At 38.6% G+C, this 26,907-nt stretch overlaps 1 protein-coding gene across 1 annotated transcript in view; it reads right to left on the bottom strand.

The window, feature by feature from the left end:
• The window catches only part of DLG2 (discs large MAGUK scaffold protein 2), a 2,066,337-nt gene that overhangs the window by 1,730,957 nt on the left and 308,473 nt on the right, over window positions 1-26,907 (bottom strand). The window contains 2 exon segments of the mRNA XM_053708663.1: window positions 1,364-1,371; window positions 12,668-12,680. Coding sequence (XP_053564638.1) covers window positions 1,364-1,371; window positions 12,668-12,680 — 21 coding nt within the window.

Here is a 26,907-nt window from a genome sequence, read left to right as displayed (position 1 = left end):
ATTGTACCTCAGGTATAAGCGATTGTATAAGGATGTTTAGGCACCTCATATTTAAACCATTTTATGTTGCAATTGTAGCCTGAGACCATATTAGTTGCCACATTGTGTCTATAAAGATATACATATTATTAGCCTTATCTTTGGCTATGTTAATGATATAGACACTTTGGGCAAAATTACATATCATAATTTCTCCCCGCACATCGGGGAATCACGTATACGGCGCCAGCAGTTCATAAAGTCAGATAAACTAGCGATATCCAGAAATGTGCATAAATACAAGTTTCTGGACTGGAGTTACCAGTGACTGACGGCCCTTTAGAAACTGTGGCGCCTAAGAAAAAAAATGTTAAATCTCCCGTAAAAGTAAACCTGACACGTCAAAAAAAAAAATTAAACCTAATCCCTATGAAAATAAGAAAGCCCCCCAAAATAAAAACACCCCCTAATCTAATACTAAACTACCAATAGCCCTTAAAAGGGCCTTTTGTAGGGTATTGCCCTAAGTTAAACAGCTCTTTTTTCTTAAAAAATACTAAATCCCCTCTCTAACAGTAAAATCCCACACCCACCAAACCCCCCCCCCAAAAAAAAACCTAACACTAAAAAATCCTAAAATACCCATTCGGCTCTTTTACTGCCATTAAAAGAGTATTCAGCTCTTTTAAGAGTGTTCAATAAATCCCTAATCTTAAAAAAAAAAAAAAAAAAAATACAAAAAAAATCCCCAAATAGGTACTCAACATTCCTAAAGTCCGGCAGAGAAGGTCCTGTTCCAGGTGGCGAAGTATTCTTCCAAGTGGCCGACATCTTCTTCAAAGCGGGGACCTCTTCCTTCTTCATCCAGGACCAAGCCGGCACGGAGCGGAGATGAGCAAGGAGCAGGAACGGCGACTGCGGAGCCATGGAGCGCGGAGGATCCTCTTTGTCGTCGTACACTGAATAGTGAATTCAAGGTACGCGTTTAAATTTGGTGTCCCTTACATTCCTATTGGCTGATTTGATTCTTTAATTTCAAATCAGCCAATAGAATGAGAGCTACTAAAATCCTATTGGCTGTTCAAATCAGCCAATAGGATTTCAGTAGCTCTCATCATATTAGCTGATTTGAATTTGAAGAATCAAATCAGCCAATAGGAATGCAAGGTACCCCATATTTAAACGCGTACCTTGAATTCAATCCTCAATGTGTGGCGGTGATCGCACTAAGAGGATCTCCACTCTCGATGGCTCTGCGGTCGCCTGTCTTCTGTTCCGCGCTCATCTCCACTCCGTGTCGGCTTGGTCCTGGATGAAGATAGAAGACGTTGCCGCGATGGAAGAAGATGTTGGCCGCTTGGAAGAAGACTTCACAGCCTGGAACAGGACCTTCTCCGCTGGACTATTTTTTGGGGGTTTGTTTTTTTTTAGATTAGGGATTTATTGGGCACTCTTAAAATATTTGAATGCCCTTTTTAAGGGCAGTAAAAGAGCTGAATGCCCTTTTAAGGGCAATGCCCATACAAATGTCCCTTTAGGGGCAATGGGTAGTTTAGGATTTTTTAGTGTTAGGTTTTTTTATTTTGGGGGGTTTGGTGGGGGGGTTACTGTTAGAGGGGAGACTTAGTATTTTTAAGGTAAAAGAGCTGTTTAACTTAGGGCAATGCCCTACAAAAGGCCCTTTTAAGGGCTATTGGTAGTTTAGCATTAGATTAGGGGGTGTTTTTATTTTGGGGGGCTTTTTTATTTTCATAGGGATTAGGTTTAATTTTTTTATTTTTGATAATTTGGTTTATTATGTTATGTAATGTTAGACTTTTTTATTTTTGTAATCTTAGATTAATTTAATTTTTTTAAGTAATGTTAGCTTTTTTATTTTAAATGTAACTTAGTATTTTTAAATTTAGGAAATTGGGGTTAATTTAGGGGGTGTTAGGTTAGGGGGCTTAATAATTTAATTAGTTATTTGCGTTGTGGGGGTTTGGCAGATTAGGGGTTAATAGATTTATAAGGTTTGTTGCAATGTGGTTAAAGTCAGATTAGGGGTTAATACTTTTATTAGGTAGATTGCGATGTGAGTTAATGGCGGATTAGGGGTTAAAACATTTATTAGGTTTATTGTGATGTGGGTGAATGGCGGATTAGGGGTTAATACATTTATTAGGTTTATTGCAAAGTGGGTTAATGGTGTATTAGGGGTTAATATATTTTATTAGTTATTGCGCTGGGGGTTGGCGGTTAAAAGGTAGATAGATATTGCGCATGTGTTAGGTTTTAGTTAATATTTTCAGGCAGTTACGGGAGTTACGGGTGCTCACATTTTCAGCGCTATGCTTGTTGCACCTGCCTATATGTGGTGAGGTGATAATGAAGTAAAATTTCTCAATTTTTGCCGCTTAAGTCCATGCGCTGATTATGTGATACCGATTTGCGACGCAGTTCTATGTTAGCTTATGGGACTAAAATTGCGGGCGACGGGTGAAATATACGCGCCGCATTTATATGTGGTGCCGTATATGTGATACCAAAACTGCATAAAAAAACGGCGTTGCCGGCTTTTGCAGACGACACCACATATGTAATCTTGCCCTTTGTTACTACCAGCACTTAACTTTTAGATTGGAGCTGTCAGTCTCTTTAGAGGTGATATTTCGGGGAATGTAATAAATGCAAGCTGCATTATTTCTCCCCTATCCTTTCCACGCACATTTTATTAATTGACTGCAAATTTACCCATTTATGCAATGACTTTCTCTAGCTCAACATCTAATCATAACCAATATTGGCTTGGTTTATTTTCTTAGGTCCTAAGGTACTGTTCTAAGGTTTTTAACATCACAATTTTCAAACTCTAAATGAATTAAGATTGATGGTTTTAAGTTCGTAAAGTCACACTAAGGGCTAGATTTATTAAAGCCCTATGGCTGCAAGTTCTCACAAGAACTTGCTCGCCGTCATTTATCAAGCAACGGTCACCAGACCGCCACTTTCCTAACCTCTTCGCCACCTCTAAGGTGGCGAAATTCAATCAGCTCCTGCCAGCGTGTGATTGACTGTGTGCGGGCATGGGGCAGGATTGCACGCAAGTGCAAAATTGCGCTCGTGTGCAATGGCGAATACCTGCGGGTAATTTCGCCCCGCCACAGATGAGCTGAGGCGTACAGGGGCGCGTATATGCGCCCCTGTCCGCCTCAGCTTTATTAAATCTAGCCCTAAGCGTTTCTCACACATCATGAATATTCATTCTGCATGAATCATTCATTATGATATTCATTCTGCACAACAGAGGAGTTTTCTTTATTCCTCTGCTTGCTTTTCGTTTGTATATTAATCCCAATACACAGTACTCTAGGCCAAGCACAAGTTATACAAAGGTACTTGAGCTTTGATATAGGCCCAATCCAAAACCCACCAGATGGTGCCATTGGTTTTCCCTTTTTCTTTCATAGATATTACTATATATATATATATATATATATGTATATATATATATATATATATATATATATATATAGTAATATCTGTTAAAAAATACTTAAAACATATTCCCTATGTGAAGAGTATATATATATATATATATATATATATATATATATATATATATATATATATATATACATATGTATTTATGCTTTTTATATGTCTGTAAATACATATCTACACATAAATACATAAATACATATATACACATAAATACATATATACGCATAAATACATAAATACACATAAATACATATATACACATAAGTACATATCTACACATAAATACATATATACACATAAATACATATATACACATAAATACATAAATACACATACATACATATATACACATAAATACATATCTACACATAAATATATATACACATAAATACATATATACACATAAATACATATCTACACATAAATACATAAATACATATATACACATAAATACATAAATACATAAATACATATATACACATAAATACATATATACACATAAATACATATCTACACATAAATACATAAATACATATATACACATAAATACATATATACACATAAATACATATGTACACACATATACACATTTATATGCATACATATACATATTTAGACATATATATGTATGCATCTCAATGTTAAAGCCTTTTGCCTGCCTATTTTTTTCTAACACCTGAGACCTTATATGTTTGAGCCCTTATAACTTTTGTATGCAATTTTTTTTTAAAATAATTTTTGTTAGACAGTGTTATTATGAGTGTAACTGTACAGTTAAATGTATTTTAATGCATTTTGTGCAGCATTTTAAATTGCGTAACAGTTAACCAGAACGCTGCACTCCTGTTAAATTAAATTGCGCTGAATCGAACATATTTACTTTCAACTTGCAGTACCATTGCTATTTCCGACCCACTTAAATATCTGCAATATACCCCTTATCAATTGCGTGCCACTTGCAATCTTGCCCAATGTGTTTACTGTCCCTGAAACTTTTAAATGCAATATTGTAAGTACAACATTTTTTTTTTGTCTAATAGCACTTATGGGCATGAGTTAACAATTCTGTATTGCTTGAAGTTATACTAACATCCACAGACATTTGTTATGGTGTGGGGGACAAAAAACTGAATACGCAAAACAAAATAATATCCTTGTATAATGTATTGCATTAAGACCATAGGAAATAATTGATATTGTATAATTAAAAATAAAACTTTAACTTTATTCCTTATATTGGTTGGCCACAATTCAATATAATTGCTGTAATGTTTGTAATTATTCAGCTAATATTTTACTTACTGGTATAACAATATTTTTACTGTTCTCACACGAGTAAAACTAATTTTTTGTGAGATCTAAAAATGTTAATCTTTGTGCACCCTCTGCTGGTAAGAAGAGGTACTGGAGGTCCTGAAATCCCTTACCGGACCGTGAACACAGTTTAAATCCTCATTATAAAAATAAAAATAAATAAAAAGTGGGGAAATTAACAGTGCATTAAAATTGTGTACAATTTAACTGATAAGTTATGGCCTGGGTAATTGTTAACACTTTTGTAATTAAATAAATGCTAGATAGAATGATGTTTTCAAAGCAAATATTAAAGGGATATTCCAGTCAAAATTGAAATGCACATACTGTAGATGAATTACATGTTTTAATAGAAATATATTAGAAATATACATGTATTGGCAAAAAATGCTACTAGTAAATTTATCACTGTTTTTGTGTCAACATTTTTCTCTCCATGTGCATGTGAAGAATATCTAGATATTCTCAGTGCACCAGCAATTTAAATATTTAAATATTGTAACTGTTCAGAGCAACGGTGGGATTTGTATCATGTCAGCAATTAACAAATAGACAGCCAGATTATGAGTTTTGTGTTATGAATATAACGCTGCTTTTTCCCTAACATCAGTATTATGAGTCTTGTAAGTATAGGTGTACCGCACACTTTTTTGGCAGTCACGCAACATCAGTACCGCACTTTTAAAAAAGTCCTTTTTCAATGGGACTTCCATAGCGCCTGAGAGGCCAGAAAGTGAGCGGTACAGCCTATACCGACAAGATTCGTACCGCCATCTAAAGTCAGTAGTTATGTTTTAAGTTACAAAGCTGTAGCATAAAACTCATAACTAAAGTGTTCAAAAGTACACTAACACCTATACCGCCGCTCCCCGACATCTTCGCCCCTATAATAAAATTATTAACCCCATGGATATTCTAAATTCGGCTTTTAACATGTGTTGGGTTTACTTTAAAATCATAATACGAGCGCTATCCAACTCACGCACAAAAGCTTACTTCTGGTGCAGTTCATGAGCGAGTGGGAGTGTTAAATAATGCGCAGCTTGTAATCTGGCCCTTAATGGTGAAGCAGTACTTCTGTTCCGGTAAATAAGTGTGTTCCTCTTCCCTTATATACTGGCACAATAAGGTTCCAAGGCTCACCTGAAACATATGTCTGTAGAGCACAGTGCTTGTTGAAAATAGATTAGTTGATAGTTTAAAACATCAGTAAATGGCTTTTCCGACTCATTCAAATTAACAAGTGCCCTTGCCTTCATCAAATCAGATAGTGGGGATTCCCGGGTGGAAAAATATTGTGTGAACCTTCTATAAAACAAACCAAAAAGGGTAATCTGCGCAACTAAAAATACTGAGCTACCTTTTTAAAAAAATGATCTAGAGAAAAAGATAAAAAAAACATCTATACATTCAAACACCAAAAAAGGAGCGGCGGTTAGCAAAATAGGAGATGTCTTAATCCACTTATAGGTAACCTGCAAAACAGTATGAATTCCTATAAGCTATTGGGTGTAGTATCCAATTATTAGAAATTCATTAAATATATGTACTACAGATACACCATGTATATAAAAAATATACAATTTATTACATAAATATTACGGAATATATAAAGAATTAATTAAAAACATTTGACACAAACATACTTCATATGATACAATATGCACAAAAAAAATTAATCAATACTAATAATGTGAAAAGAAAAGAATCTTGATATAGTTAGACTAAAACGTCTTGATGCAGTTAGGAAACGGAGTTAAATCCAGAGCCTCAGTGAATACAGATGCGGTTGTGTCTAGAGACAAAAGAGACAGTGGCCTCTATTTATGAAAGGTCTTGCGGACCTGATCCGACAGTGCGGATCAGGTCCGCAAGACCTTGCTGAATGCGGAGAGCAATATGCAGCATTGTACCAGCAGCTCACAAGAGCTGACTTGCGGCCAATCGGTCACCAGCAGGGAGGTATCAATCAACCCGATCGTATTCGATCGGTTTGAATTGCGACAATTCCTGTCCGCCTGCTCAGAGCAGGCGGACAGGGTTAAGGAGCAGTGGTCTTTAGACCGCTGCGTCATAACTGCTGTTTCTGGTGAGTCTGAAGACTCGCCAGAAACACGGGCCATCAAGCTCCATTCGGAGCTTGATAGATAGGCCCCAGAGGGTCCTGTTACAGGCGGTAAGATGTTAAAGGAATGGTGTATTCAAGTACTTACACTGGGTGTTGGCGCTATTGCTTTATTAGAAGTCCAAATGTCCACAAACAGCTTTACTTAAAATCCAAACGTCCACAACCGACACGGCTGTAGTGGTAGGATGTCCTCAAAAGTTAATAAAATCTGTATTTGGTTTAGAGAGCCTTTGTATAGAGCTCAAGTGATTATTTGAAGTATATGGGATAACGACTATTAACGGCTGTGGATGTATAGTATTTATCCTATACCAAACACAGAAGCCGTTATTTTCCCCCTTCCTACAGCTGCTCCTACAGGTACTACTCTGAGTCAAAACTACACAACTTAGTGGAATTGAGCAACACTTTTCCGAGGTCTCCCTCCTTTCTCAAGCTTGAAGGCTATCACTATCTAATAAAGATTATTTAAAAAACATATATATTGCAAAGTTATAAGGGCTCAAAGATATGAGGGGGGCGAATGGCCCCTGATGCCCCTTCAGGCTCGCTGGAAAGAGCAATTATGAAGCAGCAGTAATAAAAAAATATAAACACCCCCCGACCCAACAGTAAAACCCAATAAAATAGGATTGAGCTAGCATTCTGTTGGCTGATTGGAATAGTCAATAGATTGCAAAGTACAGTTACACTCATAATAACACCATGTAATAAAAATTATTCAAAAAAATATAAATATTGCACAAAAAAATTATAAAGCCTCAAAGATATGAGGTCTCAGGTGTTAGGGAAAAAAATGGCAGGCAAAGGGCTTTAACATAGAGATACATACATATACATGTCTAAAGATGTACAGTATATGTAAGTGTGTATATATACAGTATATATAAATGTGTGTGTTTATATGTGTATATATATGTATTTACAAACATATATACACATAAACACATAAATACATATATAGACATATATAAAAGTTAATTGCAGCTAAGTAAATGAAAACATGTAACAAAATATTTATGCAATATTTATACTTAATAAATGTTTTAATTATGTAATTACTCTAAATATTTCACATTCCAGTGCTCTGCACATTGGGGAATATGTTCTATGTATTTATAAAAATATATTCCTATATCTATCTGTATATACTGTATCTATACCTATATATAACTATATATATATATATATATATATATATATATATATATATATATATATATATATATATATATATATATAGAGAGAGAGAGAGAGAGAGAGAGAGAGAGAGAGAGAGAGAGAGAGAGATAGATAGATAGATAGATAGATAGATAAACAACAATAATAAAAATGCGGTGCTACACAATTGATCAGTTGCTAGTCCCAAACGAATAATATGAATTTAATTGCAAAGTAAAGAATTTAATTAATTAATATTCAACTGAAGAAGGACCAAGGCTGCACAGGGATCAAATGCTTTATTACTGAAAAGTTATACACAAAGATCTATTGTGAATCTGGGTCGTCTATGCTCCACCCAAATTCCAACCACAACATACACACACAATATAAAATGCCAGAGTGACGTACACAAGCTACTATTGCTGAAAAAAACCTAACATGTAGGCAAGATACTGCAGTATGCTACTAGAAACTACTGATTCCAGCAGATAAAACACATACTCTATACATATTTCAAGTGGTACACTTTGCTGCCAAAAGAAAGACAGTAACCTATGTGGGGCCCCAACATATGAAAAAATGATGAATGAATTTCCACAATAGTTTTAAATATTGTAATGAAAGACAGCACCTCTGGTAATATTCTGGGGCACAGGAAAGGATTAGCCAAATCCCAATGTAATGTCCAAATTAATGATTTTCCAGCCTCCAGCAAAAGATTAAAAGACCTTTATTTTCTCTTTACAGGGTCCATCATACAAACAACAACGTTTCAAACCACAACCTGGTTCTTAATCATGTCAGGGGGGGACATGATTAAGAACCAGGTTGTGGTTTGAAACGTTGTTGTTTGTATGATGGACCCTGTAAAGAGAAAATAAAGGTCTTTTAATCTTTTACTGGAGGCTGGAAAATCATTTATTTCCACAATAGTTCCCAGGCACTTAAAGGGACACTGTACCCAAAATTTTTCTTTCGTGGTTCAGATTGAGCATGAAATTTTAAGCAACTTTCTAATTTACTCCTATTATCAAATTGTCTTCATTCTCTTGCCATCTTTATTTGAAATGCAAGAATGTCAGTTTAGATGCCGGCCCATTTTTGGTGAACAACCTGGTTTGTCCTTGCTGATTGGTGGATAAATTCATCCACCAATAAAAAAGTGCTGTCCAGAGTACTGAAACCAAAAAAAAAGCTTAGATGCCTTCTTTTTCAAATAATGATAGCAAGAGAACGAAGAAAAATTGATAATAGGAGTAAATTAGAAAGTTGCTTAAAATTGCATGCTCTTTCTGAATTACAAAAGAAAAAAATTGGGTTCAGTGTCCATTTAAGTGTATCAAACACGCACTGGTATTCAATGTATGATAACTCCCATTGGTGATTTCAGGAACACTGAAGCGTTGATTCATCCAGCCAGGCACTTAAGTGTTAACCAACACGCTCTGGCTAATAACTTGTAAGGCTTATTTATACAGTTTATCAACACTTCATGCAACTGTGTACAAGTTAACTTTGTTTCATTTTTCATCTGTGACAACCTGGGGTAATTTTCTCTTTAATTCCTTTAATTCCACTTGGTATGTGAAGTGTACAAAGTATCAAACGAACACTAGATGTATCAGTTGTCTGTGTGATTTGATACTTATTCTCTACCGACCGGCAAGTTTGTAAAATCTCAAACCTCACCTTTGTTTTCTTAATGCAGACACATCACTCAACAAAAGCATTCCCTCTCATAGATTCTTTCCGTGTGCTTTGCAAAGTTTATAGTTACCGGTGGGTTGGCATCTTCACTTGCTCCATTTACATGCGGTTCGTCGGGAGAGCACAAACAATTTTTGCAGCATTGTAGCTTAGTTCGTCAACTCGTGGCTGTGATGTCAGCAGTGACTCCTCATGACGCGTTTCGCCCCTCCCAATGAAGGATAATACCGGGGCCTCATCAGATGTTGCTTTTGTTGAGTGATGTGTCTGCATTAAGAAAACAAAGGTGAGGTTTGGGCTTTTACAGACTTGCCGGTCGGTAGAGAGTAAGTATCGAATCACACAGACAACTGATACATCTAGTGTTCGTTTGATACTTTGTACACTTCACATACCAAGTGGAATTAAAGGAATTAAAGAGAAAACTACCCCAAGTTGTCACAGATGAAAAATGAAACAACGTTAACATGTACACAGTTGCATGAAGTGTTGATAAACTGTATAAATAAGCCTTACAAGTTATTAGCCAGAGTGTGTTGGTTAACACTTAAGTGCCTGGCTGGATGAATCAATGCTTCAGTGTTCCTGAAATCACCAATGGGAGTTATCATGCATTGAATACCAGTGCGTGTTTGATACACTTAAGTGCCTGGGAACTGTTGTGGAAATTCATTCATATTTTTTTCATATGTTGGGGCCTCACATAGGTTACTGTCTTTCTTTTGGCAGCATAGTGTACCACTTGATATATGTATAGAGTATGTGTTTTATCTTCTGGAATCAGTAGTTTCTAGTAGCATACTGCAGTATCTTGCCTACATGTTAGGTTTTTTTCAGTAATAGTAGCTTGTGTACGCCACTCTGGCTTTTTATATTGTGTTTGTATGTTGTGGTTGGAATTTGGGTGGAACATAGACGACCCGGATTCACAATAGATCTTTGTGTATAACTTTTCAGTAATAAAGCATTTGATCCCTGTGCAGCCTTGGTCCTTCTTTGGTTGAATATTAATTAATTCAATTATTTACTCTGCAATTAAATTCATATACTGATATACTACAGGAAAGTTCTTCTCTGTGAAAGTTCTTCTCTGTGAAAAGCATTACTGGGCTAAAAGAAGCTGCACCCAGGTGGTAAATCGCCATAGAACAGGCTAACAATAGTATTGAGCAATAGTATTGAGCCAGTTGTTCGTTCCTGTGAGTGTGCTTCTCTCTGTGTGTATTTAGTCTCCCTATGGGAAAAAGGGGAAACCAGACGTAGACTCCTTGCTCAGTGTGCTTAGAGGAATATGACTACACCTCACTGGCAAGGCCCAATGAAGGCCGAAACGATCGTCTGGGGTTGCTGTGTTCCTTGTTCAGAGAGGAATTGCCTGGTATTTCGGTGCTGGACTGACTGTAATAGGCGGGATCAGACTGATATTCTACAGGAAAGTTCTTCTCTGTGAAAAGCATTACTGGGCTAAAAGAAGCTGCACCCAGGTGGTAAATCGCCATAGAACAGGCTAACAATAGTATTGAGCCAGTTGTTCGTTCCTGTGAGTGTGCTTCTCTCTGTGTGTATTTAGTCTCCCTATGGGAAAAAGGGGAAACTAGACGTGGACTCCTTGCTCAGTGTGCTTAGAGGAATATGGCTACAACTCACTGACGAGGCCCAATGAAGGCCGAAAGGATCGTCAGGGGTTGCTGTGTTCCTTGTTCAGAGAGGAATTGCCTGGTATTTCAGCGCTGGACTGACCGTAATAGGCGGGATCAGACTAATATACTACAGGAAAGTTCTTCTCTGTGAAAAGCATTAATGGGCTAAAAGAAGCTGCACCCAGGTGGTAAATCACCATAGAAAAGGCTAACAATAGTATTGAGCCAGTTGTTCGTTCCTGTGAGTGTGCTTCTCTCTGTGTGTATTTAGTCTCCCTATGGGAAAAAGGGGAAACCAGACGTGGACTCCTTGCTCAGTGTGCTTGAGGAATATGGCTACACCTCACTGACGAGGCCCAATGAAGGCTGAAACGATTGTCTGGGGTTGCTGTGTTCCTTGTTCAGAGAGGAACTGCCTGGTATTTCGGCGCTGGACTGACCGTAATAGGCGGGATCAGACTGCTATACTACAGGAAAGTTCTTCTCTGTGAAAAGCATTACTGGGCTAAAAGAAGCTGCACCCAGGTGGTAAATCGCCATAGAACAGGCTAACAATAGTATTGAAACAGTTGTTCATTCCTGTGAGTGTGCTTCTCTCTGTGTATATATATATATATATATATATATATATATATATACTATAGCTATATATTATACCAAAATACCATCAGATATGTAGAAAATCTGTATTTATGAATAAATAGAACATATTCTGCTATGTAAAGAACATTGGAATGCGAAATATTCATATTTTCATGTCGGGTGAGAGCAGTTGAGAATATGCGATCGGGTTTGCGTGTGAGTGGGGTGTTAGGGCTTTTTCCCATTTTTTTTCCTTTGACTTCTATGGGGGGAATTTGATATTCTAAATTCTGCTTTTAACATGTGTTGGGTTTACTTTAAAATCATAATACGAGCACTATCCAACTCGGGCACATAAGCTTACTTCTGGTGTAGTTCATGAGCGAGTGGGACTGTTAAATAATGTGCAGCTTGTAATCTGGCCCTTAATGGTGAAGCAGTACTTCTGTTCCAGTAAATAAGTGTGTTCCTCTTCCCTTATATACTGGCACAATAAGGTTCCAAGGCTCACCTGAAACATATGTCTGTAGAACACAGTGCTTGTTGAAAATAGATTAGTTGATAGTTTAAAACATCAGTAAATGGCTTTTCCGACTCATTCAAATTAACAAGTGAAAAAATATTGTGTGAACCTTCTATAAAACAAACCAAAAAGGGTAATCTGCGCAACTAAAAATACAGAGCTACCTTTTTTAAAAAATGATCTAGAGAAAAAGATAAAAAAAAACATCTATACATTCAAACACCAAAAAATGAGCACTGGTTAGCAAAATAGGAGATGTCTTAATCCACTTATAGGTAACGTGCAAAACAGTATGAATTCCTATAAGCTATTGGGTGTAGTATCCAATTAGTAGAAATTCATTAAATATATGTACTACAGATACACCATGTACATAAAAAATATACAATTTATTACATAAATATTACTGAATATATAAAGAATGAATTAAAAACATTTGACACAAACATACTTCATATGATACAATATGCACAAAAAAAATTAATCAATACTAATAATGTGAAAAGAAAAGAATCTTGATATAGTTAGACTAAAACGTCTTGATGCAGTTAGGAAACGGAGTTAAATCCAGAGCCTCAGTGAATACAGATGCGGTTGTGTCTAGAGACAAAAGAGACAGTAGCCTCTATTTATGAAAGGTCTTGCGGACCTGATCTGACAGTGTGGATCAGGTCTGCAAGACCTTGCTGAATGCGGAGAGCAATACGCTCTCCGTATTCAGCATTGTACCAGCAGGGAGGTATCAATCAACCCGATCGTATTTGATCGGTTTGAATTGCGGTGATTCCTGTCCGCCTGCTCAGAGCAGGCGGACAGGGTTATGGAGCAGCGGTCTTTAGACCGCTGCTTCATAACTGCTGTTTCTGGCGAGTCTGAAGACTCGCCAGAAACACGGGCCATCAAGCTCCATTCGGAGCTTGATAGATAGGCCCCAGAGGGTCCTGTTACAGGCGGTAAGATGTTAAAGGAATGGTGTATTCAAGTACTTACACTGGGTGTTGGCGCTATTGCTTTATTAGAAGTCCAAATGTCCACAAACAGCTTTACTTAAAATCCAAACGTCCACAACCAACACGGCTGTAGTGGTAGGATGTCCTCAAAAGTTAATAAAATCTGTATTTGGTTTAGAGAGCCTTTGTATAGAGCTCAAGTGATTATTTGAAGTATATGGGATAACGACTATTAACGGCTGTGGATGTATAGTATTTATCCTATACCAAACACAGAAGCCGTTATTTTCCCCCTTCCTACAGCTGCTCCTACAGGTACTACTCTGAGTCAAAACTACACAACTTAGTGGAATTGAGCAACGCTTTTCCGAGGTCTCCCTCCTTTCTCAAGCTTGAAGGCTATCACTATCTAATAAAAATTATTTAAAAAACATATATATTGCAAAGTTATAAGGGCTCAAAGATATGAGGGGGGCGAATGGCCCCTGATGCCCCTTCAGGCTCGCTGGAAACAGCAATTATGAAGCAGCAGTTTAAAGACCACTGCTCCATAACTGGTCCGCTGCCTTTGAGGCTATGGTCTTCAATCCGCCCAATCCTATACGATCGGGCTGATTTGCCACAAATCTGCAGGGGGCGGCATTGCACAAGCAGTTCTAGTGAACTGCTTGTGCAATGATAAATTCAGCAATGTCTGTAGGACATGGTACGCTACAGCATATCATGTCGGACAGACATTGATAATTCGGCCCCTAGGACACTACTGACACCAATAAAGGTGCATCAGGGTTGGTTGCATATCTAAAAGATGTTGCTTTGAGGTATTTATCATGACTATTCCTAGAATATATACCAAACACTCTGAACAACCCATTACAAATCTGTAGTATTGACAGTGAGAGCAACGTATCTACTGTTTCCATCACAAGTTCAATGTTTAAAGTTCATTTTTTCTTCTCTCACTGCCAATCCATCAGTTTCAAGATGAAAGACTGGAGGTCTAAGAGTCTTTATTAATAAACAAATGCTATACAATATGGTTTAAACTTCCCTGTAATAAAGGCCTTTGCCTGCCTTGGTCACTCCTTCATCACAGAAATTGTGACGCTGTCTCTTCCAGGGATGAAGCTGGTTTATATGGATTTTGCTGGTGTTTTCAAAATTGACAAAGTCATCTGATATCAGTGTATACCTCAGAAACAAGGTGAAACGAGTGGACAATCATATGAAACAGCAGGACCCAATTCTCATACTAAATGGAAAAAGTGAAAAAAGTTCCTATATTGTTCAATCCACTGCAAAACAGACCAATGGGGTCCAGCTTCACTTACAGGTGATTAAAAAGGTTGAAACAGTTCAACTTCTTTCAGTAAATATACCTCCTTAATCAAGAGCAAAATAATAATATTCAGATGAGCTGTCTAAAATTATTCACATTTAAAAGTTACTGACGTGCGTGGAAAAAAAGCTTACTTCTATAGGGAAGTTTACACTCAAATGAAAACGCTAAAAAGAGTGCCACTTGTAACCTGGTTCATTATATTTAAACCTCAAGTAATTGAGGTTGGTGTTTACCACCTCTAAACTATTTATGAATGAATTACCTGGTGTAAAGAATGCTTATAGGGTTGTAGCCGTATAATTTTACTATCATAATGCCAATATTTATAGATTTCTAATATCACCATTGTTTGCACAGCATTATGACTGTAGAGTTGGTCAGGCAAGATAGTTAATCTTTAATTTACAGGACGGGCTGAAGTCCAGCCATTGGTGGCAACATTTTGTTACTGAGCTGTTTAATTTGTCAACCAATCAGAATTAATTCTTAAAAAAGTCAATCCCAGGCAACAGCAAAGGACCAATAATGGCTGAGGAAAGAAGACTCTTCAGACATAATTAAGGTAAGGATGACCTTAATTAAGGTACTATTGTGTAGTATGTTGGGTTATGTAGGGTTATGTTTTTGGGTTTTACACTAGAGATATTAAAGGAGAGGTGGATTATAGTTAAGATTATACTAATGGACAATTACATGCACGTAGCATTGTTGATGGCGTGGTTGATAGTGGAAGGAGTCACAAAGGGGGGGGGGTCTGTTGAGTGTTAGATGGTTATTACAGTAGGGGACTGGGTCATATTTATGATTAATATCATTGAGGGACCAGATTTAGTAATAGGAACATTTTTGTATAATCAGTGTTTTTTCATGTTTGTAACGTATCGTAATGAAGGCTTAAAGCTTACTATTATCAAAATTAATATAATAACAATGTTGTCTTAAATGTGCTTCTTATTTTTGTAAAAAAAATAAAAAAATGATTTGCATCTAAATAGTAATTACAAATATTTACCAGAACTACCAGAACTTCAGTCATCCACCACCACTGCCCATCTGACTGTAAGACTTACCCATCCTTAAAAACGCATAAAGACAACAAAATAAAATCTATGGTAAATGAAAGGATGCAGCTTGATTTTTTTTTTTTAATAAAACACAATGGGCAAGATTACATATATATAGTTGTGTTGTGTAAGTCCTTGCGCTGAATATGTGATACCGATTTGCGACGCGGTTCTATGTTAGCTTATGGGAGTAAAAATTGTGGGTGACCTGAATGCAGGGCCGGATTTCCAATTAGGCACAGTAGGCATGTGCCTACAGGTGCATTGCAGTGAGGGGCGCCACCCTCCCTGTGTAGTAGGTCAGTGTATATTTGTATTTTTAAAAAAAATAATGCAGTTTTGTTAACTTTTTTTTACTTTGTATATAGCCGATAGTAGTACATAGTCAAGTCAACACAGCAACAGTTAGTTACAGACACAGTCTGTCAGACTATTGTTGATTTTTGTACACCACGTCCGTCCGACTGTCTCTGTCAAACCATGTCATCATTCATCTCCTGTCTGTCAGGCTCACCTCGCTGTCTGGGCAGCAGGTGGAGCGATGGCGCTGCGGTATACGCCGCCCCTTTTGTGACAGGGCGTGACTGCCTGGGAGGGAGAGTCCATCCGAGGTTGAGCAGAGGAGCGAGTGCGACTAGGTAAGTACACTCCCACTCATCCCTGACTGACTCCACTAGACCACTACTCGTCTAGTCAAAACATTGTCATGGTGGGTTTGCAGATTGCTGGTTTGGGTGGTGGCAGTGCGCGCACGTCACGCCCAATTTGTCACACCCCCATGTCACGTGATGCCCGGCTGCCTCCCTCAGAGAGTAGCGTAGCGGGAAAGTGAAGAGAGGGGAGAGAACTGACTTAGTGTTCCGCCTGCTGTGTGACTGTCTGTTGACGACGATGACGAAATGAAAATTACTGGGCTGTCATCATCATCTGACTGACTGTAGTCTGTCCTGACCTACTGTGTAAGTTACTTAATACTACTACTGCTGCTGTGATGACTGTAGTAACTAGTCTAGTAAACAGTAAAAGTTATCTGGTGAGGGTAATAACGAATCAGAGGCTTGCTTGTCTTTAGCTTTAATTTGTTATATTATTATTATTTATATTTTATAGCATTACCTACCGGTCCGTCCATTATAGACAACAATGATAGCTTGGTTGGCTACTACAAACAAAGGTTTTGTTATGTTGATAGCCATGGCTGCCTCCTACAAATATTATTTCATACCTTAGGAAATAGGTGAAATTATAAATAAAATGGTTTAAAGGAGATTATATACAGAGACAGAGCATCTTCAACATAAGATCAGACTTTGTTTAAAAAATTGCTTTTCAAAAAGGGCACTGGCTGGCATGGGGATACACTGTAGTGGTTATGTCATTTAGAATTACCTGTTAATTTATGTTTGTAAGTTTACATTTTATTTTCTTTATTGTGATTTTGCACAGATTTAAAAGTAATACTGTGCTTACCTCGTTAACGTAAACTTTAATGTTTTACATCTAATATTTATTTTTAGTTGTCCTAAATAATAATACAAAAAAAATCCTGTTTTTTTCCACTTTTTTTTGGGGGGGGGGGGTTGGGGGGCGCCTGAGATGTAAATAGGGCCTGCCTGAATGCCCTTTTAAGGGCAGTAAAAGAGATGAATGCCCTTTTAAGGGCAATGCACATACAAATTCTCCTTTAGGGGCAATGGGTAGTTTAGGATTTTTTATATTGGGGGGTTTGTTGGGTGGTGGGTTTTGCTGTTAGAGGGTGGACTTAGTATTTTTTAAAGTAATAGAGCCGTTTAACTTAGGGCAATGCCCTACAAAAGGCCCTTTTAAGGGCTATTGGTAGTTTAGCATTAGATTAGGGGGTGTTTTTATTTGGGGGGGCTTTTTTTTTTTTTTTTTTTTTTTTTTTTTTATTATTTTTATTTTTATTGAAACTCACAAGTATACAAAGATCGTAAACAAGTTACAGTGTCATGTTACATAACTGAATGTCATTGTTCGGGATATCATATAATACCTACAAATATTGCATAGATACCTAGTGAGTCTCATTATACAGTTTCTTTTAAAACTTAACTTTTTGGAAAACATAACACCCTAGGCTAAACATGCGTCCTAGGGTGGGAAGCTTTTTAGTTTGAAAATAGAGAACAGGAATAAACAATTAACAACAAAACAAGTTTTGCTATGCATCAAATCAGATCATGTGCCCAATATGAGGAGAAACCAATTACATCTTAGGTTACAAGACATCTTCAGTTTAAATTAAAGACCTCCCTCGTGTGGCCCCTCTACCATATATCCCATTCTCCCCTTATGGCTGCCTCCAACATGTATATCGTATGTTTAAAAGGGTAGAGCACTCTCCTCTGGGTGGAGAGGTCTAGCGACTCCAAAAAGAGTCTCCATTTTACAATGAAACGAGCGACTCTGTTATCAACATCATACAAAGTGTCACATTGTTCATACATTAAAGATTTCAGTAACGTTTGCTTTAAGAAGCTAACAGAGGGGGGATTAACATTTAACCACTTACGAAAGATGCACTTTCTTGCCAAGAGTATGATATTAATCAAGAGCTTCCTATCTCGCCTTGAGACTTCTAAGTGCTCTAAGAATATCACTTGATTGGGAGTAAGGATGATGGGAGCGCGCATAATTCTAGAGAGCCAGAAGGATACTTGATTCCAATATCTACGAATTTTGGGGCAGTACCACAGGTAATGTAAAAAGTCAGGCTTAGGGTAAGAGCATTTTCCACACACATTTGAGAAATCTGCCCTCCATTTACTCAGTCTATTAGGTGTGAGGTAATCCTGGTAAATAACCCTTATTTGGGATTCCCTAAGGTCGGCCGCCAAGGTCGCTGACCAGGTAAGGGTGAGGCTGTCTAGGATGGTCTTGTCAGAGGAGATCGTCGGTAACTTTTTACGCCAGTTATCTAAAAGGTGAGACATGGTCGTGGCTGCTTTTGAGTTTATGAGTGCAGTGTAGATTGAGGAAATAGTGTAATTATGAGCTCGAAACTGCGCTATGGTACGCACTAGCGGAGGGGTGGCCCAGAATGTCTCGCAGTGTTGTAAAATGTGGTTGATATAGTGTCTGGCCTGGAAGTAGGCAAATCTATTGGTGTAGGGGATTAAGAACTTTCTGCATAATTCGTCAAAGGGCAAGACTGTTTTAGCTGGGTGATCTAACATTTTATCTAGATTGTCAACCCCCAGAGCTTTCCACGTCTGGAAGACAGGGTATAGCGTACCAGGGTGGAATCTCAGATTACCTGTCAAGGGAAGGTATTTGGTGTGGGTGGGGTCCCACCCCAAGGTTCTGGTTAAGGATCTCCACCCAAGGAGCACATCTCTAAACATCGGGTGAGTGATCACACTCGCAGGGAGCTCTGATAGGGTGGCATGCGGGAGGAAAGCAGGAGATATTTGAGGTAAGGAAGCTTCTTCTAATTGAGTGCTAGAGAAATGTTGGGTGTTTAGTGCCCAGTCTAATGGCAACTTTGCCAGGGAAGCCCAGTTATAATATACTAGGTTCGGCAACCCCAGTCCCCCACGCGAGTAAGGGAGATAGAGTTTATGTGCTCCAATACGTGGCTTACCCCCTTTCCATAGAAAGGTTCTGATTATAGCATTGAGGAAGGCCACATCTCTCCGTGTGAGTAATAATGGGAGCATTTGCATGGGATATAGAATTTTGGGGAGGGTCATCATCTTGACAATGTGGACTCTACCCATAAGAGATAGCGGCAAGTTTTGCCATGCCACTAGCTCTGTTTTGATTTGGTGGACAAGCGGGGTTATATTGTGAGAATACCAATGCTGCGGGTTTGCTGAAATATGTATGCCTAAGTAAGTTAAGTGGTTCTCTACCGGCTTAAAGGGGTATATCTCAGGGGCGTGGTCAGATCTCCGGTGTAACCATAGGATTTCAGACTTTGAAACATTTATTTTATACCCTGAGAACCGTCCGAACAGCTCAATGGCATTTAGGATAGCTGGGATGTGTGTCTGAGGGTTAGAAACAAAAAGTAACATGTCATCTGCATAGAGGGCGATTTGAAGCTTATGAGATGCCAGTTGTATTCCTGGGAAAATACCTCTCAGATGCACTGCCAGGGGCTCTAGAGCCAAGTTAAAGAGCAACGGGGAAAGAGGGCAGCCCTGTCGTGTTCCCCTATGAAGAGGAATCGGGGGAGAGTATAGATTGTTTACCAAGAGGTATGCAACCGGGTGAGAGTATATGTTAGTGAGGAAAGTTGTGAAGTGTCCTGATATACCAAAAGCCCTCATAGAATGGAAGAGATGTGACCACTCCACACGATCGAAGGCCTTCTCTGCGTCAAGTGACAGCAGGAAGGCCTCCGAGAGAGACGAGAGGGTTCCCTGTTGTCTAGCCTGCCAGTAGTGAGATATTGCATGAAGGACTTTGCGAATGTTTGTGATCGATGAGCGGGTAGGGGTGAAACCTGTTTGATCCGGGTGTAGGACGTGAGGGAGTACATGTTTTAGTCGATTCGCTAAGAGCTTGGTGAGTAACTTGTAATCAACGTTTAAGAGGGATATGGGCCTATATGATGCTGGGAGTGTGGGATCTTTGCCCGCTTTATGAATGACTGTAATATTAGCTGCAGAGAAGCTGGCAGGAGGGACGGTATGTTCTGTAAAGAAGTGGTCAAATAAGGTGGTGAGGATCGGGGTAGTTTGGTCAGAGAGCATCCTATAAAATTCGATGGGCAGCCCGTCTGGGCCAGGTGTCTTTCCCAAAGCGAGAGATTTAATAGTCTGGGTGACCTCTTCAGGAGAGATTGGGGCATTAAGATTAGCTAGCTGTTCCTCCGTGATTGTGGGTAGAGTTAAGTCTTTCCAGAACTGTTGATGTGCAGTGTCATGGGGTGGCTGTGATTGATACAAGTTAGTATAGTAATTTGTAAATTCCGTCACTATCATAGATCTATCATTGGTTAATTGGCCCTGGCTGTTTATAGCTGGAACTCCTCTGTTAGCTTGTTTAATTTTAACCAAGGAAGCTAGGAATTTTCCAGCTCTATTACCATGGCGCAGAAATAGGCCTTGGTTTTTGTTTTCCCTGTGTATGGTGTTTTGTAGCATGAAAGCGTCTCTTTCCCTTTTAGCCGTGAAATAGGCGGTTCTGTTGTGTGAGGTGGGGGACCGACAATATTGGGCATATGTGTTGGTCAGCTGAGTGTTATAGTGTTCTTCCCTGCCACTCTGGAGGCGCTTCTGTTTAGAGAGATAAGCAATTATGTCGCCCCTCAGGACCGCTTTGGCTGTTTCCCAAAAAAGAGTTGGGGAGGAGAGATGTGTCTGGTTATTATTCATGTAATCGTCCCATTGTCTCCTTAGGAACATTATAAAATCAGGAGATTTTATGAGGTAGGTTGGAAATCTAAACACCCTTTTATTAGTAGGTTGGGGAGAGTGGGTAATAGTCAGAGAGATTGGAGCGTGATCTGAGATGGTCAAATTAGCTATTTTAGCTTCTGTGACTAGAAGTTCCAGAGAGCTAGAAGTTAGAAAGAGATCAATGCGAGAGAATGAGTTGTGTGCCCTCGACGCGCAAGTGTAGTCCCTACCCACAGGGTTCCGTCTCCTCCAGATATCTTGTAATCCCAGAGAGTCATACAAGGCCCTGAAGACCTTGGTCGGGAAAGTTGTCATGGGTCTACGGTCCCCAGATTGGAGAATACCGATAGGGTCTCTAAATCTGTCGAGAATAGGATTGGGCGTCAAATTGAAATCTCCTGCCATAATGATTTTGGTGTCCAGGTGTTGGGCTAGAGAGTTAGTTATAGATTTCCAAAACGCAGGCGCTCTATGGTTAGGGCCATATACATTGCAGAGGGTGTACCAATCCTCCTGCCATTTCAGCCTGACAATGATAAATCTCCCCTCAGGATCCCGGATTACCGACCCTAATTGGCAATCTAGATCTTTGCGTATGAGGATCGCCACTCCTCTACTGGAGCTATTGTATGGGGCATAGAGGATCTCTGTGATCCATTTGGCTTTGAGTTTTTCATGTTCAGAGGCGGTAAGGTGTGTCTCTTGTAGAAACATAATATGGGCCTGCGTTTTTTTAAGATATGTCAAAACAGTTTTTCTTTTAATGGGGGAGTTAATCCCTCCCACATTCCAGGAGCATATTTTTAACGTCATTTAAAGACAAAAAAAGGGGGGGTAGGAAGCTACAAGTGCAGCTCGTGTCGCTACCTGCGGTCTGTGCTTGGCTAAATTAGCAGGGCAACGCATGTTTGACCTATCAAATTTCACCATTTAAGGGGAGCACGGGGGGATATAGGCAGCGGTCTGGCCTAGCAGTGTATAAAGAAAGATCTAAAACATATTGCATCAAAGAACCGGGCAGCTCATATCTCACATATACGTAAACAATTGTAATTATTGCCATAATCTCTGCAGGTTGAGTGACATACTGTATGTTCATAATATTGACAGTCTCGAACATTACTCTATGCTGCCTAGTTAACTGGACATTTCTCTGAAAAGTAAGGCACACATTATACAGTTTCCAATTACTTATTACACATAGCAAAAACATAACATATTTACATATAACAACCAGGACATCAACATCCCTGAACATTTTCATACGATACCTATCCATTAGGATATCTTCTTGAGTCTTATAGGAAGAAATCTGAGGCGCAAATTCACCACCTCAGTAACATTTTGTATGTCCGACCCTTAGGGCCATCGGCTGGTTTAGCTATGTCAGCCAGGAGAGTCCCTGCTCCCTGAGGAAAGAGTAGTGGGAGAGTTCCTTTCTTGATCCAGATAATCCTGTGCCTCTCTAGGAGAATCAAATAGTTTGAATCCTTTCGGGGTGCGGAGCTTGAGGCGTGCAGGGAAAAGAAGAATAGCTTGGCGTTTGTCCTTGTGCAGAGAGCTACAAATCGAAGCAAAGTCTTTTCGCTTCTTAGCAACTTCCACTGAGTAGTCTTGAAATATATAAATCCGTTTTTCATCATATAGCAACATTTCTACCCTCCTATACGCTTGTAGAAGCTGGATCTTAGATTGGAAGTTAAGGTATTTAATCATTACCCCTCTAGGAGAGGGTTTCTTCCCGTCTTCAGGTGGCCTGAGGCCTCCAATGCGGTGGGCTCTCTCCACCTTCATTGGTATCTGATCAGCTGAGATGCCCAACAGATTAGGGAGTGAGTTCTCTGCAAAGTATAGTAGCTCTGAAGGGCGGACAGATTCTGGGAGTCCCACCAGCCGGATATTGTTCCTGCGTGAGCGGTTTTCCAAGTCATCCAGTTTTTGGTGCAGATATTCATTTTGTCGCAGTAGCTTTTTGACTTGTATAGAGGTAGTATGGTGGTTATCTTCCAGGTCAGAAATTCTCTGCTCTGCCCCCGTCAGCCTGGAATTGAATTGCTTAACTTCTGAGGTTAAGTTGTCCATTCCCCTTTGGAGAATTTCGAGTTTGGACAGTAGCAAAGAGCTCATTTGTTGTTCCTCCAAGTTAGAGTTATCAGATTCTCGAACTGGGGCAGGTTTTGTTGGAGAGCTTGGATGCTGGGCATCTGGAGGTTGTTTGTGTCTTTTATCTTGTTGGGATTTGTTTCTGCTCGACATTTTTGGGGTTGTTAGAAATCTGTCCATAGAGAGGGGGGTGCGAGCCAAGGGGAGGGTAATAAGATGTTATGTCTCCGCGTATCTCTCCCCAGGGAGTATGCCACCACTGGGCTCTGTCGGAGAAAGGAGAGAGGATATGACCCGCTCCCGGCTATGGAGCGGGAAAGGGGGAGGAGAGATACTATCTAAACCCAGGCCGGGTCCCTATACCTTGATATTATAGTCCCAATGGAGGGTGTGTGCTTCACACAGGGGTCTGTAAAGATTCTGTCTCAAATACTGGGTTGTCTGCCACCAGGGGGGTAGATAGTCAAGATCCTGTTTACCCAGGGGGTGCAAGTTGGATTATGTCGTCCCGGGGAGCACTCCAGCAAGCAATTGAGTGTATATACCGGGCTGCTCAGCCGCAGCATCAAGGGATAAATAGTTAGAATGTTTCTGTCAAAAGCAGCAATTTGCCAAACAGTACATGCAGTTCAATGTTCTTCTCACAGTATCTTAGACTCAAAGGTCTCACAGTGGTCCCTTTCGATTTAGTTAATTATTAGGTTGCCGGTTGTGTGAAGGCCTGCAAGTTGTATAATCTGAGCAGTAATCCCATTCCCTTTGGGCATACTCACGAGTCTTAGAACTCCAGCAGGGTTGTGTCTGATAATCACCTGCGTTTGCGAAATGTTCCGGTAATAGCGGGTACAGACCGCTTACATGAGGAGCAGTCTGTAGGTGATGGCGCAGGATCTCCTAACTGCGAGTGCCCCCGGCTGCTTGTGCAGGAAATTCCTCCGTCTTTACCGGCCCCAGTATCAGTTAGGAGCCGTTCTCGGTTGTCAGTGTGGAGGTGTATGGCTCCGTGAGAGCAGGAGACAGTCCGGTCAGCGTAGTGTACACGCTCCACGAGGGGAGCCAAGATGGCGGCCAGCTGTTAGCAATGTCTCCGGTGGTGAGGCGAAAGATGTACCGACCTCACAAGTCGCTGCATCGGCTATGCACAATGCCTCCAGGCTAATTCAGATCTTGCTTTAGCCAAGGAAGAGCTTGGGAGCCAGTGTGGGATTGCAAAAGAAAAGTATTTTTTAGAATTGAGCACGGAGCTCTGTATGAGTGCGACCACACTGTAGCTCCTCCCACCGGAAGTCCCGGCTTTTTTTTTTTTAATTAGGATTAGGTTTCAATTTTTTATTTTGGATATTTTTTTTTATTATTTTATGTAATGTTAGATTTTTTTTTCCTTTGGTAATTTTAGATTAATTTATTTTAATTTAATCTTAGGTTTATTTTTTTAAGTACTGTTAGGATTTTTTATTTTAATAATAATTTAGTATTTTATTATTTTGTAATTTGGGATTAATTTAGTAGGTGTTAGGTTAGGGGGCTTAGTAATTAAATTAGTTATTTTTGCGTCGTGGGGGTCTGGCGGATTAAGAGTTAAAAGGTTAATTAGGATTATTGTGTTGTGTGGGTTTGTCTGATTAGGGGTTAATAGATATATAAGGTTTGTTGCGATGTGGGTTAATGGCGGATTAGGGGTTAATAGTTTTAATAGGTACTTTGCAATGTGGGTTAATGGCGGATTAGGCATTAATACGTTTATTAGGTAGTTTGCAATGTTAAGTTTGGTGGATTTAGGGGTAAATACTTTTACTAAGTAGATCGCAATGTGGGTGAATGGTGGATTAGGGGTTAATAGTTTAATTAGGCATATTACGTTGTGGGGGGTTGTCGGTTTAGGGGTTAATACATTTATTATTAGATGCGATGTGGGGGGATTGTGAATATAGGGGTTTTTACATGTCAGGTTTATTTTTGGGAGGCGGGTTAGACTTTTATGGGATATTTTATATATTTTTTTATTTTCTTCGGCACCGGCAGTTTCTAAAGTGCCGTAAGTCACTAGCAACTCCAGAAATTTGTATTTAAGCACATTTCTGGACATTGCTAGTTTATCCGACTTACGGCGCTTTATGAACTGACGGCACCGTATATGCGATACCCCAATGTGCAAGGTGAAATTACAGGCGGCGCGGGTTTCAGCAGTTAAGATGAAGCCTGCGCCGTATATGTAATCTCGCCCTATACTTGTAACATTTTACTTTTATATAAATATAACCAACCTTTAAAATAAAAATATTAACAAAACATAACCTAAAATTGTAAGAGATCGATCTAACCCCCAGTACCTCAACTGATAATACATGTAAGGATATTAACTCTTACAAACTATCTGTACATTCCACACTAAAAAAATGTCTGAAAACTACTATTTGCCTAAAATAAATACACAATAATGAATTTTAATTACTGGAGTCCTTGCATTTGATCTCAGATTTTTTTTTCCATAGATCTCTGAGGCCTTATGTAGATAGATAAAGTAAAAACGTATACCTAGAAAATCGAATAAATTTGATAACAGAAATTGGAAGGTGTGTGTGCTCTGTCTGAATCTTACAAAATATCTCTTTAGAATTAATAACAAAAAGACAAGCAAGTATCTGCATGTGAAAGGATTACCCACCATATTACTGATAAAAAATCTCATATTTATGCTTTCATATTCCTTGCATGTGGTTATCCATAAATATAATAAAAGAAAACATATAAACAATGTTATACAACCAATAACTTTTTTTACCCAGTGTATAATTATTGGTTCATTGACTCCCAATATTTGTCCAGTCCTGATGTAGACAAACAATCCAATCTAGCAACATCAATCATAGTGATCAATATATTCATCTAACTAAAAAGAAAAACGATTCAGCAACAATACAGGATTGTAATTGCCCTACTTAAAGCCAGAACATATTTAAATAATTTAAATGTTTTTGAGGTTGTGAAAATGTACTGTGGTTGTCTTTTTTGTCTAAAACATAAATAATACCTCTCTAAAAAACCAAGAACTTCTGTTGAGTTGAGTCATATTTCTGCATATAATATTTACATGTTGTAGGTATAGAAGTACAAACATTGGGACTTTGACCATCAAACCTTAAAACAAATTTTGCACTTAATATTTATTCTGCAATTTGAATGCTTTTATAAAATGAATGTTACAATTTGAATATCGAATGCCACTTTCAAATAACTATACATAATCTGATTCCCATAGACTTTCACTGAAGTTTAAAAAAAGAGTCAACATTTGAATATTTATATATAAATATTTAAATGCTGCATATGTTATTCAGATATTACATTTTATATTCAAAAATTACATTCTGTAATCAAATGTTAAAGTCAAATAACAAAAAATTACTATCTATTTTTTTCCAAAACTAATGTCAAATGTCTGTCAAACATTCAATAGTAGTTTACAATAGAGGAATATAGCGGCAAATATATTTATTTTTAATGAATATTCCAAAACCTTTGCCCATTCCTAGATACAAAATTCAGTGGAAGAAAGTTA

Source organism: Bombina bombina, chromosome 3, assembly GCF_027579735.1.
Source record: "Bombina bombina isolate aBomBom1 chromosome 3, aBomBom1.pri, whole genome shotgun sequence".
NCBI classification, from domain to species: Eukaryota; Metazoa; Chordata; class Amphibia; order Anura; family Bombinatoridae; genus Bombina; species Bombina bombina.
This window is presented reverse-complemented; position numbering and strand designations above follow the sequence as displayed.